The 14,982-nt window shown below is 48.7% G+C and overlaps 1 protein-coding gene across 2 annotated transcripts in view; it reads left to right on the forward strand.

Moving 5' to 3' along the window:
• Positions 1-7,447: 7,447 nt before the first annotated feature.
• The window catches only part of CMKLR1 (chemerin chemokine-like receptor 1), a 43,300-nt gene continuing 35,765 nt past the window's right edge, over positions 7,448-14,982 (forward strand). Inside the window, exons 1-2 of one of the 2 annotated variants that reach the window (XM_074355975.1) lie at positions 7,448-7,734; positions 7,965-8,158. In XM_074355975.1, coding sequence (XP_074212076.1) covers positions 8,036-8,158 — 123 coding nt within the window. In that variant the 5' untranslated portion in view covers positions 7,448-7,734; positions 7,965-8,035. The remainder of the gene's footprint in view (positions 7,735-7,964; positions 8,159-14,982) is intronic. The other variant, XM_010963539.3, reaches the window with a different exon arrangement.

A 14,982-nucleotide genomic window follows, 5' to 3' on the forward strand; every position in this document is an offset into this window, starting at 1 on the left:
AACATCGAAAATGAAGACATCCCCCCACCCAAGGTGGTGGTGGGTTGCAGGGGTCAGTGGATTAACTGAAGATTTTGGGTGATGCTCAGATGGCTCCCAGGGAGAACCAGGGAATTGAGGAACATGGTTTCCCATCCCTTGTTCCTTCTAGCCAAGCAGGTCTGTTTTCACGTGCCTTATATTTTGGGGATCTGTATAGATTCTTCTGGAAGAAAGAGGTTCTCCAAAGAAAAAGCCAGATTCCAGTGGCTGTGGAGGTGCTTGAGGATGGAGACAGGTCTAAGGACATGATGTATCTGTGTCCAGGGATCTCAGAGGCGTTGAGTTTTTCTAATAGTGAAGGGAAAAGAAGCCGAGTCCCTGGTTGTAGATTGTGGGTGGGGCAGGAGAAAAAGGGGCAGAAGGGGATGGTGAATTGGAGTCTTTGTCAGCCAGCACTCAGTGCAAGCGGGTGCTGCTCTGGGTCCTTTATAAGCGCTCACTCCTTTAATTCTCAGACTACCCTACCAAGCAGCTACTGTTAGCATCCTATGATAACAGAGGGGGCAGCTGAGGATCAGAGAGGTGAAGTCACTTTCTCAAGGTCACACAGCTAGGGAGTGACAGAGCCAGGCAGCTTTACTTCTTCCCTAATAAGAACACAGCAAGAACCCATAATGATGCCAGGCCAGAGCCAGGAGGGAGGGTGGGCTTCCAAAAATGACCCACAGAGTTATATATTAAGAGCTGGTTCTGCACCCTGTGCCATAAACACTACATGCATTGGGAGAATCCTCCTCCTCAGCCCTACGAGGTGGAGATGATGATCTCCATCTTACAGAAGGGACAAGGGAAGCCCAGAGAGGGCAAGTGACTCACTCAAGTTCACACAGCAAGGAAGTGGCAGGGTTGGGGATTTTAACCTAGATCTTTCTGGCCTCAAAAGGCTGTGTTCCTAACCACAAGGTGGAACTGCCCTAATATGCAGTGGCTTTGGTGGTTCTGATCTGTTTCCAGTAGCTCACATAACAGCTGGCCCTGGAGAGGGATGTGTGGATATAGGGGCTACCTCAACTCATCAAACATTTCCAGTAAGGATCAGGAACTGGGGTGACGGCAGTCCAGAGGCAGCGACAGATGTGCACATGGCAGAATGAAAAAGCAGTGTGATTTGAGAAAGGTTGGACATGTTGGCCAACTACAGACCTGCTGTGTAGAAGCGGCCATCGACTTTCCCAGGTAGGTGGGAAGAGAAGGGGCAACCTGGGAAGGCTGCCTGGCAGAGGGGCCATCTGAGCTAGGTTTTCAAAAATGGCAGGTTACCAGTGGGGCTGGGCACAGGGTGGTGAGAGAGAGCATTTCTGGCAGAATGGGTAGCTCAGGCAAGGGTACTGGGATTTGAAACAGCTGGATGGGGTCACAGTAGAGGGAGGAGAAGCAGTGGGCAATGGGGCTGGAGAGAAGGGCAGGGGAAAGTTCACAGAAAACCTGTGTGTGTGCACATGTGCGTGTGCGTGTGCGCGCGCAGCAGGGGTGAGACAATTCCCTGGGAACTGGGAGGCTTGCCTGCTCAGGACTTGCTGTGTGGCTTTGAGCAGCTGCTAACCCTCTCTGGGCCTCTGTTCTACCTCCTGGAAAATGGAAGCTTTCCCAGAATCAAGCTACGTGCTGTCAGGCATCACCTGAGAGCTGGAGAACAGCAGGCAAGGGGGCTCCAAGCTCCTCCCATCCCCATCCTGGAGAAACGGGCCAGAACAACTCTGCCGGTCTTCCCACTGCCCCCAGGCATCCAGGGTGGTCCCCATCCCCCACCCCGCCCCACCTCCTGCAACCACCAGTGGAAAACTCTCTTCCAGCAGGAGGAGCAGGGTGGATAGGGTCCCCATAAGTTGGTGGGGGGAGCAGGGGGCCTTATCTCCTCCCCTTCACCGGGAAGTCCCCCTCCCCTGGCCTCAGCATTGAGGTTTCCTTGCACCTTGTCCCACCCCGGCCCCTGATCAGTGCTGCTAACACTTCCCAGCTTGGATGGGAGCCTAGGCCCAGGATGCTTGCTGAGTGGACAGAATCCTGGGCAGCAGGGGCAGCCTCCCACCCCTTCCTCCTTTTCAGTTCCCCAAACTCAACATCTCATTTCTATGCTCCTCCCCTCCACCTCAGACAATCCTGAGAGTTTGGGAGACTCTCCTTTACCCACAGAAGAATGAATTCTCTGTTACCTGAACCCAAATCAGGTTTCCAATAACGGTTTTGGCTGTGACAAGTGTCTGATGACTCCTGGCCCAGGGCTCAGCTCTCCCATGGTGATATATCTGCAGGCTTCTCAGTAGGTAAGCACCAGAACCTGGCTGTCAGGAAGAACTCTGGGTCCTCAGCCCAGCTGGCCGGGGGAGGTTGCTGACTTCAGTTATCCATCTATTCATTCATTTCACAAAGATTTACTGAGCAGCTACTACGTGCGCAGCACCAGTCCCTGCCCCGCAAGGGGTTTATGTGTGGAGGGGGAGATGGATGGTTTATTCCCAACAAAAATGATGATCACATTATGGCTGGCGTTGGTGCTGCAGCGGAGGTCAGTGTGCTAAAAGAATGGACAACAGGGGTGCTGACTTGTTTTGGGGGGGTCTGGAGAAAGTGACATTTCAATTGACATCTGAAGGTTTGGTTCCTCAAACTCTTCCAGTTTTGCTGTCCCTTTCGTTTTCTCTTTCCCAGGAAATGAGATTGGCAGGAGCCTGGTTAGGGGGGATGCTGATTGATCAGATTAAAGACATAGTACTGGGGAGCCATGGACTGTTGTTGAGCGCTGGAGGGACACTGAACAAAATGGGGCATCAGGGGAGTGGCTCTAGAGGCATCCCACGGGAGACTAGAGGGCCTGTATTAGGACTGGAGGCCTTTTAATGCCCAGTAGAAGGGGGAAACTCCAACATTTATTGTGTGCTAGCTGTGTGCCACACTGTTCTAGGCACCTTGCGTGTCTCAATTTATTTCACTTTCCCAACAGTCTAATGTAGGTACTTTATTACTCCCACAGGCAGAGGAGAAAGTTGAGATCCAGAGAGGTTAGGAAATTGCACAAGGTCACCCAGCTAGCAAGGGGAGCAGGGGCTCAAACCCAGATCTGCCTGCCACCGAGGTCAGTGTTCTCATCTTCCCTGGAACAGCCCTTGGATTCATTTCCTACTGCCGTTCGACAAATTACCACAAATTTAGTGGTTTCAAACAATACATATGCTCCTACAGTTCTGGGGGTCAGCATTCCAAAACGAGCCTTAAGGGGCAGTAATCAGGATGCAGGCAGGGTTGGTTCCTCCTGGAGGCTCCAGGGGAGAACCCACTCCGTGTCTCTTCCAGAGTAGAGGATGTTGGCATTTCCTTGGCTTGTGGCCCCATCACTCAGACCCCTGCTTCCTTCTCACCCTACTGTCTTCTCCCCTGTCTCATCTCCCGTCTTCCTCTTATGAGGACCCTTGATTGCATCGGGCCCACCTGCATAATCCAGGATGCTCTTCCCATCTCCTGATTCGTCACTTAATCACACCTAGAATTTAAGCACAAAAGCCCTGAAGGACCTACGGAGGATAAATGACTTTCCCAAGCCCACACAGCCCGAGGCTAGAATGACGCTCCTCCACACCTTCCAGAAAGTCCAAAATAGGCATAGTTTGGTTTTATAAAGAATCCTGCCACAGAAAACATCTTTGAAGGCCTCCTTTGGTTTCAGAGCCTCAGGAACATAGAGAAATCATTTAGCCTCAACTAGCGTGTAAAGAATCCAAGGACACTAAAGGGCAATCAGAAATAGACATCAAAGGATGTGGGAATTAAAATATAAATTCAATCTGTATCAGGGTCTGCCAATACCTGGGACAGATGGGGAGCTGGAACCAGCCCCCAGACTCCTAGGCCAATGCGATGGACTTTTGTTGGACAGAGTGGGAGGAGAACCGGCAAAGCATCTCCCCACCCCCGTCCCCTCCAACTCCCTCGCTCCCCCTCCCACCCACTCAAGGGCCAGGGCAGGCATTGCTAATCGATCACTGTGCTCTTCCCAGACCGGCCTGAGTGTGGCCTCCGACTCCCTTGAACACGCAGCTCCGGGATTCCAGAACCAACCAACTGGAGTTGGGGTCAAGATGAAGCCTGACCCGCCGTCTTGGTACGACACGGTTTCATTAGGAAGACACACAGGCTTTTTTGCACGCCCTGAAGGGCACTACTTCTCTCTCCAATATCAGGACTTACATATCAGAATCCTATATTAAAAACAAAAAACAAAAAACCCACCAAAACTCTTTTCACTCCAAGGAAGGAAAGCCAAACTTTTCAGCCACATTCAGAATGGTGGCCAAAGTCTGTAGCTTCTGATTGGCGGGAGCAGCCGGACTCCGCCTGCTCCTCGCTGGGGGTCCCGGTGGGGCTGCGTGCACCGACTTCCTCCTCCTTCAAGGGGAGGCCCGGAGGCCCAGAGGCCCGGAGGCCCGGCTGGCTCGGAGCCCAGCGTCCTCTCTCTGCCAAACGTGCCTCCCAGCTGATAAAACCTGAACCTCATTATAGCCTTGGGTTGGCCCTGGAGGTGGGTGGCCCCTGGGAGGCCTGCTGCAAGGCATCCGAGAAAGAAGGAAGAGGCAGTTTCCCTAAATCCAGCCAGAGGCTGGATTCACCCAGCTCATCTTCCAGGATTCCCGCCCTACCCAGGGTGCTTGATCTTCCCGGAAGTCTCCTTCCCCTACTCGCTCCTCCATTTCCTCCTCCTCCTTGCTTTCCCCCTCCCCCCCTCCTCCTCCATCCGTTGCACGTGAGGAAACTGAGGCCCAGAGAGGTGAAAGGACTTGCCCCCACAGCTCCAAGTGGTGGAGACAGGGATTCAATCAAATGGGGACTGTCCAAGCCCAAGGTCTTAACCACGATTCTGTGGATTTAGGAGGTGATGTGTCCTGGGATCCAGAATTTATTCCTAATGGAAATGTCTGTATCAGCAGTTTTCAAACTTGCGCTGGTACCAGAATCCCACGACGGCTTGCTGAGAGCCTTCATTTCTAAACGGCTCCCAGGTAAGGCCGCTGCAGCTGGTCTCTATTAATGACAGGCCTTTAGGTGGTGACGGACAGGGTCCCCTCGCATTGCGGGAATGCCCTCTCCTTTGGACCAGGAGACTCCGGGGCTGCTGTTCCACTGCTAACTGTTGGGCGACCTTAGGTGAGTCCCTTGTCTTCTCTGGATCCAGCGTTCCCATCTGGACAGTGAGGGTGTGAATGAGATGCTCTTAGTCCCCTGGGCAAGCCTGGCAGAAGAAGGAGGAGAGGAGTTTGGAGTCAGACTGGGTCTGACATCTGACTCTAGGAAGCTGTGTGACCTTGGGCAAGTGACTTAACCTCTCTGTGCATCCAGTTATGAGCCCTGAAATGAAAGCATTAGACTAGATCGTTTTTAAGTGTAAATCTCACTGAATTACGGGTTGAGGATGTTGGGGAGAGAAGATGAGCTTCTCTGGATGGTCAGATGGGGAAGGAAATGTTTTCCCACCTGGCCAAGGTTTTGGAGGCCCAAAGAAAAGCAGGTATCCCTCCCTCCCTCCTTCCCCCTCTCTTCCCTTTTTCCCTCCCTCCCTTCCTTCCCTTCTTTCCTATCCCCTCACCCTCCCTTTTAATCTGTTACCCTTCCCCTTCTCCCCCTACCCTAACCCCCTTTCTACACATGTTATTTTCAGCAGCCTTGGCTTTGGAATCAACTTGGGTTCAATCATGCCTCGATTGGTATGGGCGCCTCTGGGCGCCTTTGGGAAAACAAATTTCCCTCTGTGCCTCCCGAATTCTCATCTGTAAAATGGGCGAGTGTCTTGAGCCAGATTTCCCAGTTGAAATCCCACCTCTGCCACCTATCTGGCTGTGTGGCCTTGGGCAAGTGACTTAATCTTTCTGTGTCTCAATTTCCTCATCAGAAGATGGGGGCAGAAATAGTACCCACTTCCTTCCTTTATGAGGATTAAGTACCGAGTGCCTAGCACGCTGCCTGGCTCTCCGCTGTTTTGATTATTTGTCACAGACGATGGTGATGCAGTGATGTAGACAGGAAGCCAGACACTGCTTTGCGCTGGGGACAGAGCAGCGGACAAAACACAGTCCCTTCCCCAAGGAGTTCCCAGAGCGAGGGAGAGAGACACCCTAACAGGCAGGGACAATACTGCATCAGTGCCGTGAGGGAGGGGACCCCAGAGCAGTCCCCCAGGGGCAGGGAAGTTTTCCCCAGGAGGTGGCCCCAAGCTGAGGTATGAAGAGGAAGCAGACGTCTCTTGGAATAATAAACAGGTTCATAGGAATTTTATATAAGAAAATTATTGGACAAGTGTGCAATGGTGTGTTTCTTTTGGTCAAAAAGCTGGAAATAACCTAATCGTCCACTCCTAAAGTATCGATTAGATAAACTACATGGAATCAATGGAATAACTAGCAGCTGTTAAAACAGGGTAAGATATATATATGTATAGCACAGGGAACTATATTCAATTTCTTGTAATAACATAATGGAAAAGAATCTGAAAAGAAAAAATATATATGTATGTATATGTATAACTGAATCACTTTGCTGTACGCCTGAAACTAACATTGTAAGCCAACTACACTGCAATAAAAAATTAAAAAAAAGATAAGATATGTAATATATATATATCATATATAGTCATTGAATATAAAAGCATGTTACAATATGGTACATACAATATGACTGAACCATTTTACATTTATATATAAAATATATGTGTGTGTGTTCGTACCAAAGTGTTAATGATATTTATCTCTGGGGAGCTGGGTTGAGGATGAAAACAATTTATATTTAAACCACACAAAGTCTGAACATAGTTCATGGTTTGATGTCGTAAGTTAGCTCTCTGGAAATGGTACGTTACGTGTATTCTAATTATGTATAAGGTTTTCACTTCCCTGTAACACTGACTAAAATCACACATTATAAAACATTTTCCTGATTGTTCATTTGCTACTTAAAAAAAAAAACCCTCATTGCTGTTTAAAAAAAAAAAAAAGTGAAGCGGGAGGTCATTAGGCTGTGAATAGGTGCAGGAAGCAGGAAGGGCATCCAGGTGGAAGGAACAGCATGCACAGACGCCTGGGATGAGGAGGTGACCCAGGGAGCTGGGATATCCGGCAGCCCGTCTGCTAAGTACGTAGCCGTCTGGAGCTCCGGAGGTCCTTGCAGGGAGCAGACGCGCTTCCCACGGCTGCCCCGGGGCCGCATGTGCTCCTGGTTTGCGCTCAGACGGCGGGCACGGCTCCCAGCCCCGCAGAGGGGCGGGCCGTCCCCGTCCCCGGCAGGCTCTACCACCAGCCACCACCCACGGGCCCCGGCGGCCTCCCCTGCGGCCCCCCCCCCCCCCACCCGCAGCTGGCCGCCCCCGCCCTCGGTCAGCCCAGCTTCCTGCCCCTCCCTCTCTCCTCCCTCCAGCTGTTTCTCTGGCAGCGTTCTGTCCCATTCAGGGCAGCAGTCCTGGTGAGCAAGCAAAGCGCTCAGGACGCCACCGGCTCTCCCCGGGAGCCTCTGGGAGATGAGGATGTTCTGCGGGGCTTGCCTCTGGGGTATTCGGGGTGGGTTTTGAACGAACTGCTTTCCAGGCAAACGGCAACAGGCAAAGAACGGTGTGATTTCGAGAAAGAAGTCGGGGAACACGGGTCTCCTGCGCAGCCTCGAGTGGCCTGAAGTCACGGGATTCTCAGGAAGACTTGGGCAGAGACCAGCCACAAGGTATCACTCTTGGTTTTGACATCACCCAGAGGGGCCAGCAAGGGGAGAATACTAGTAGAGAGAGAAATTCTTTGGTTTTCCATAAAATGTATTTTTGTCGGAATGGAAATAGCTCTCTGATGACTTTCAGATTTCAAAGTAATGCAAGCTAATTGTGAGGTTACCATAGTTAAGAAGAGGAGTGACCTGAGCATTTCCCTTAGGACTCCGTGCATGTCCACATTTTACAGGTGAAGATACTGAGGCTCAGACTGGGGAAGGGACGGGCCCAGCCCTGCGGAGATGGTGAGATGGGAATGGAATGGGGGTTTGCACAGCCCGCCTCTTAGCCACGGGACTGTACCACCTTTCCGCTCCAGAGATGTACCACCTTTCCGCTCCAGAGATGAAAGAGGAGGTTCCCACCCCGCAGGTGGATTTGCAGGTGTCTCTGTTACTTGCTCACTCACTCATTTTACCTATGACGTCGGTTGAGTAGCTACAACGTACCAGATCTGTATGCGTATCTCAACGTGGACGTACACACGTTTTTCCAGGCTCTTGTTTGGTACCCTACCTTGTCCTCAACCGTGGATCATGCCCATCCTTCCATATGATCTGTGTTCTTCCAACATACGTTTTAATGGCCTCACAGAGAGGATGACTTGGCATTGATTAACCATTCCTCAATGAGGTTGCTTCCTTCTTTATTATTATTGTTGCTATTGCTATTATTGTTGTTATTAATGGCACTGCAGTGGCTGCTCCTAGCACGTCATGTTTGTGTGTTTGTCTGGCGAATGCCTTTCCAGAGGTAGAATAGCTGGCTAAAAAGTTTGCCTGTTTCTAAGGCTTTTGAGGCACCTGGCTACGTTGCCCTGGACGGCTGTGCGGGCTTGGACTCCCCTGGCACAACACTGGGGTGTGATATTCTCACAGCCTCACCTACACTAGTTGCTACCTGTCTCCTAAAACCTCCCTGATGGGAAAAGTGAGAGTCACATCTGGCTGCTTGACTTTGCGTTTCTTTGTTCATGCTGAGGATGCTTTATAATCTTATTGTTCCCTTTTATGACTACCCTGTTCAAGCTCATTCCCATGTTTTTTCTCGTTGGCATGTTTGTCTTTTTCTTATTGCTATTCAAGAGTTCTTTGTATATGAAGGATCTGAACCCCTTGCCAGTGATATCTGTTGGAAATATTCCACTCCCCTGTCTGCTTTCAGGCTAGCACATTTATTTATTTATTCATTTTTTATCCCTCTTTTTTTCTTATTTTTTATTGAAGTGTAGTCGATTTACAATGTTAGTTTCAGGTGTAACAGCAAAGCAATTCAGTTATACAGATACACACATGCACATATATATTTTCAACTTCTTTTTCATTACAGTTCATTACAGGAAATTGTTTATCTGTTTTATATATAGTAATGGGTATCTGTTAACCTCAAACTCCTAATCTATCCCCCCTGGTAACCACAGTTTGTTTTCTATGTCCGTGATCAGAGTAGCACATTTTAAATGGGCAAGCCATTCAGATCAGCATTTTGCAAAATTACAAGCAAACAGCATGTTATTATAATCAAGTAACTGCTACTTGATGGCAGTCTGATCTCTCTGACCTGTGCAATTTTCAAAGAGGTCAGCGAAGAAGTGGCCAGGCCTTGGGTCTGCCTTCTCTCTCTGTTAAGGGGCCTGGCCCCTACTTCCCTTTTAGCATCCCCCACCTCCTTCCCTGAAGTTTTTGCTGTCTCTCCTGCTTCCTCCAAACTTGCTCAGAGGAAAGATTCCTCTAAATGCCTCGGTTGCTGAGATGAACACAAACGGCTCATCCAGGACTCGGCGGTGGGAGGAGGGTATCTTGGTATTTTGTTAAGAAGGTTTAATTCAAACCAGTGATGCCCAAGTGGCGGTCAGTCATTGAGAAGCCTATGGAAGGAGTTATCTCTGAAGAACAGGGACCTTCTCTGGACCTCCAAAACTTTAGGGAATAGATAAATCTGACTTTGGGCAAGTTACTCCCCTCTCTGGCTTGACACCTTCTGCAAAGTTCCACCTGCCAACCAGTTGGGTCAACACCTGTCCACTAGACTCTCCTGGTGCCTGTACCCACCCCCCTCATCACAGCCCCTCTCACACTGTGTTATAATTGCCAGTCATCTCGTCTGTCTCTCCTGCTAGCCTGGGGGCTCCTTGAGGCCAGACTTGGGGTATTATTCTCTTCTTGTGCAGGACCTCATTTGGAGTAGGTGCTCAGTAAATGTTCATTGAAGAAATAAAGTCACCAAGCCTCAGTTTCTCCATCTGTAAAATGGGATGGGGAGTTAGACTGAAGTCTCATCTCTTAGGTGTTTACTCAACTCCTCTCAGTTTGCAAACCACTGTATTGCCATGATTTTCTTGAATCCTCGCCGTGGCTATATGATAAAGATATTCTTAACATGCCCATTTTACAGACCAGGAAACTGAGGCCTGGAGAGGGGTTCTGATGTTAGATGCCCACAAGAGGCAATAGAACACTGTGACCCTGGGCTTGGGCTCTGTTGGATGAGTTAGAACCTGCCAGCTGAGTGTTTGCACAGCTTTTCTTTATGCCTCGATTTCTTCATTTATTAAATGTGAATAGGAGTAGTAACTACACCATAGGATTATTATAAGGATTAAATGAGAACTCACATGTCGAAGACTGAGCAGCGGGCTTCTCATGACATAAAGGGCTCTATAAACTCTTGCTGTTATGTGATTATCATTTCTGTATCGCCATGCTGCCTACACCTGTGACAGCCATCTAAGCCAAATAGAAATGATTATTGATTTCTTTAGCAGTAGGTTATTACCACTTAGGCTGCTGCCAGTGGATAAGAAAACCAAAAGCCGATTTCATCTTGTTTGAGCTCTGCTACATGGGTGTGGTTCTCACTGTCAGTTTCACAGCTACAAGTTAGACTCAGGGTTTATCAAGTGCAACCGTGGGTCCACTACCCTCAGAATAATTATGAGTGTTTCTTAAAGCTTTGGGTTTTTGAGTGAGAATCTCTGAGGATGAGGTGTGAGAGTCTGTATTTTGAATGAGCACCCTCGATGATTCCGATGCTCCCCAAAACTTGAGAAATCACTGAGCTGGAGTACTTGAAATTCTTTCCTTTTTGTACTTTGTTGAGGTTTCTGGGTTCTTTGCTGCATACAGAGGCTTCTTTTTTCCTTTCTAAGCAAATATCTACATACTTCTGTGAGCCTACATGCCCTGTGTCAGCAGCTGAGGCCAGGAGGCATGGTGAGGAAGAAGCGAAACTTGGTCATGTACCACAGAAAGTCAGATCACATTAGCAATCACCCAGTGTATGGGTTCTGACATTATTTTAAGCCACAGAAGCCTTTCCTCTGATGAAATATATGGAGAAGTACAATCTGAAGACAGATAAAATTTGTATTATTCTAGTTGAAACAGAAGCGGAGGACTCCAGACAGCAGTTCAGTCAATATCAATGTCACTGCTGAAGGGCCTCTAGAAATACCCTCTAATCTCCAGGGGGCAGGTTGAAAACTGCAAATCTACTTCAAATGGTTAAGACACTCAAGTTCTTAAGCATTGCTGAGCTTGCTGTGGGACCTTAGGCAAGGTACTTTCACTCTCTGGCCATCATCATCTCATTTGTAAATAATGAAGTTGAATGTTGTATCAGTCAGGGTAGTAGCTGTAGTAACAAATAGACCCAAATGTGTATAATGGCTCAGACAAAGCAGACATTTATTATAAGGCAGGTATTTGAGTGGAGGATGGTCCTCTTTCAATCAGTGATTCAATGACCCATCTCACATCCCTACTATCCCTTGGACCTCACCACTGATAAAAGAAAGCATGGAGAGGGCATATTTGCTTCTTAATAGCCTTGTACCATGTGTGAGAAATAGTCATGTCTTTAGTCTAGTTGTAAAGGAGGCTTTGAAATGTAGTTCTTGGCAAGAAAGATGAGAGCTTTCTCATCAATAGCTGTGTACCATGGAAGGGAGAATAAATTTTTGTGGACAGCTAGCTGTCTCTGCCACAAATATGGTGACCTCTTGGGTCTCTTCCAGTCCCTGATGCTAACTTCTAAATTTTCATTAGTTTATCTTAAAGTTAACATGGTGATGTTGAGGCCACAAATACTTTCCTATTCTCAAGATAATCCCCTGTCAAATATACTGAGTTAATTCCCACATTCCATGCCCCTAAATATGGATTTTCCTGGAACTTAGGCAATGGCCATTCTCCTTCCCTCCTGGAAAAAAGGAAGCAAATATAACAATTTTATTGATCAGAGGCGCATTGAGCCAAAGATTTTCATATGCACTGTTTCATTGAATCCCCCGACAACCCTCTGTGGAAAGGCTTCATGGTTAGCCTTCCTATTTTATAGATGGAGAAAATGAGGCTCAGAGAGGGAAAGGGGCTTGCCCAAAGTCACACAGCTCATAAGCCAAAGAACTGGGATTTGAACTCATGAAATCCTACTCCTGACCTAGGGTCCCTTTGCCCATTGGAGTGCATGTGTGCGAGGGTACGTGTGTGTGTGTATGTGTGTGTGTGTGTGTGTGTGTGTGTGTGTGTGAGTGCATGTGTGTGGTTTGGGTAGGGGTTTTCCTCTGGCTGCATTCCCCCAGGGCTGGGTAGAGGGAAGTGGAAGTGAAGGAATCATTGTTCAAGTCCCCAGAATGGGCCAAGCGTGCGGATGAGAAGGCAGCTGGTGTCTGTCTTGGGCCGAGGAGGTCCAGCAGGACTACATATTACAGTCACTGGCCAGAAAAAGGAGAAGGAGATAGCGTGTAAGGACACAGGCTGAGGCCATCTGTGGGTCCTGGGTGACACTCAGACCTTGACTGGGCCGGGCACGTAGTGGGTGCTTGAGGACAATTCCCCGTGTGAATAAATCCACGGACGAGTGAAAGCTGTATCCATGTGAGAACTTAAGATGGATCAGGCCTGGTCCCTATTCTTAAGGCCTTTGGGGGAGAGGAGGCAAACTTGTAGCATACACTTTTATTCAGTCGCTCAACAAACGTTTATTAGTACCTACTCTGTCTGGCACACCGTGAGGTAGAATAATGCAAAAGACAGGGTTCCTACCCTCATGGGACTTTGGAGGGGCCAGGGGGTAGTCGCGTTTGCCTACATTTTAGATTTGAAGAAAGTGAGGCCCTGATTGGTTGAGTGACATTCCCCAGGTCACCTGGTGACATTAGGACCTGGGGCGCTCGGCTTCCAGGCTGGGACTCCTTATACGCCCCCAGCTGAGGGTGAAGCCCTAGGCTTGGGCCTGGGATACAGGGAAGGGGCCCTGTGGGTTGGCAGTCCCCCGGGACATGCTGTTTTCAGGCAAAATTAGGAAACCAGTTAATTTAACTCATTTCTCTTTTGGAACCTCTGTCGTTTTGCAGGTCTGAGCACGAACAAGATAGAGAAAGAATAGAATTTCTGGCCCTGCTGGATGGAACCCGGAGGCCAGGTTAATTCTACACAGTGCTGTCAAAGAAAGAAAAAAAAAAAACTTTTGTGGAGGAGGGGTTATGTATTTTGATGGAAGCACTGGGGATTGAACCCAGGACCTTGTGCATGCTAGGCACACACTCTACCACTGAGCTGTACCCTCCCCTTAAGAAAAAATTTTTTTAAATTTTATCTTTTAAATTGAAGTGTAGTTGATGTACAATGTCAGTTTCAGGTATCCAGCAAAGCAGTTCGGTTATACATATCCGAGTAGCAAACGTGCTTTTTTTTTTTTTTTTTTCAGATTCTTTTCCATTATAAGTTATTACAAGAAATTGAATATTGTTCCCTGGGCTCTACTGTAGGTCCCTGTTGTTTATCTGTTTTGCACATAGTAATGTGTAGCTGTTAATCCCAAACGCCGAATTTAATGTCTGGTTGGCATTCGTTGTCAGCGTGACGTGGCCATAGCCACCCATCTGCTCAAATCCTGCTCCTAGGTGTCTTCATCTGGGATGTGGGAACACTATCAGGGCCTCCTTCCTAGGATTGTTGAGGGGGGTGGTGCCATGAGTTAATAGACATCAAAATACACGTGAGTACAGCGCATGGCCAGCTCAGGGAAGCCATTTCTGTTTTTATTCTCAGGAAATTGGGCATTGAAATTTGCCTTTGTACCATTGGGCTGATTTTGGGATCTGGTGCCTTGTGACTTTGGGTTCCCAGGGTAGAAAAGGTCATCTCGGCCAGTATCCTGGCTTCATGCCTGGCCCTGTGGAGAAGTCCTGGGCTCCAGGGGTGGAGGTGGTCTCCCCCAACCACAGACGTGCTCTGGCAACCTTGGAAATGTCAGCAGCTGACTCAGCAGGGGGGTCAGCTGCTGTCCAGGCAGAATTGTCAGAATCACTTCTGCTTTCTTGGGGTACTTGACTTGGGTCCTCTGATCTTAATCGCAGGCTCCTGCTGGGGGCAAGCTCTTGTGCAAGGAGGTGGGTGGGTGGGGTGACTGGTGCGAGAAACAGAGGCTAGCACATTCAGTTTTTCCCTCTGGGTGTTGGGGGTCAGACACAGGAGACAGAGGAGGGCTGCCGGGGTGCAGGCAGGGAGACCCGGGTTCTAGTCTTGGGTTTGGCACAAGCCACCGGCGTGAACTCCAGCAAGTCACATGACCTCTTTGGGCTTCCGTTTTCCTCTTGTTTTGGAGCCGTTGAGAGAGGGTGTGCAGTGACCAGTAAATGATCCGGGGTGGCGGTTAAGGACGGGGGACATTCAAAATACTCCCATCCTGTGTTACGGGAATTTGTTTGAACAGCTGTCAGAAATTAGGAATTCCTGAGTGGGAGATGAGCTAAGAGCTCGGACAGCCAGTATGAGAGCCTGTTGCTGCTATAACAATCATCACAAACTTTGTGGCTTAAAAAAATACATTTTTATTATTGTACAGTCCTGGAGATCGGAAGCCTTGAATGAGCTTCATGGGGATAAAATCAAAGTATTGGTAGGGCTGTATTTATTCCTTCTGGAGGGTCTAAGGGAGGATCTTTTTCCTGGCCTTTTCCGTCTTCTAGAGGCTGACCATGCTGGTTGACTCACGGTTCCTTTCTCCATGTTCAAAGCCAGCAGCCACAGGTTGAACCCTTCTTACACTGAATCCCTCTGACCCCCTGCCTCTCTCTTATTTATTAAAGACCTGAATAGTAATGACATCGGCCCCACCTGGATAATCCGGGATAATTACCCCATCTCAAGGCTCTTAATCACATCTGCAGAGTCTCTTTTGCACGTAAGGGAACACAATCTTAG

This window comes from Camelus bactrianus, chromosome 32, assembly GCF_048773025.1.
Source record: "Camelus bactrianus isolate YW-2024 breed Bactrian camel chromosome 32, ASM4877302v1, whole genome shotgun sequence".
In the NCBI taxonomy this organism is placed as follows: Eukaryota; Metazoa; Chordata; class Mammalia; order Artiodactyla; family Camelidae; genus Camelus; species Camelus bactrianus.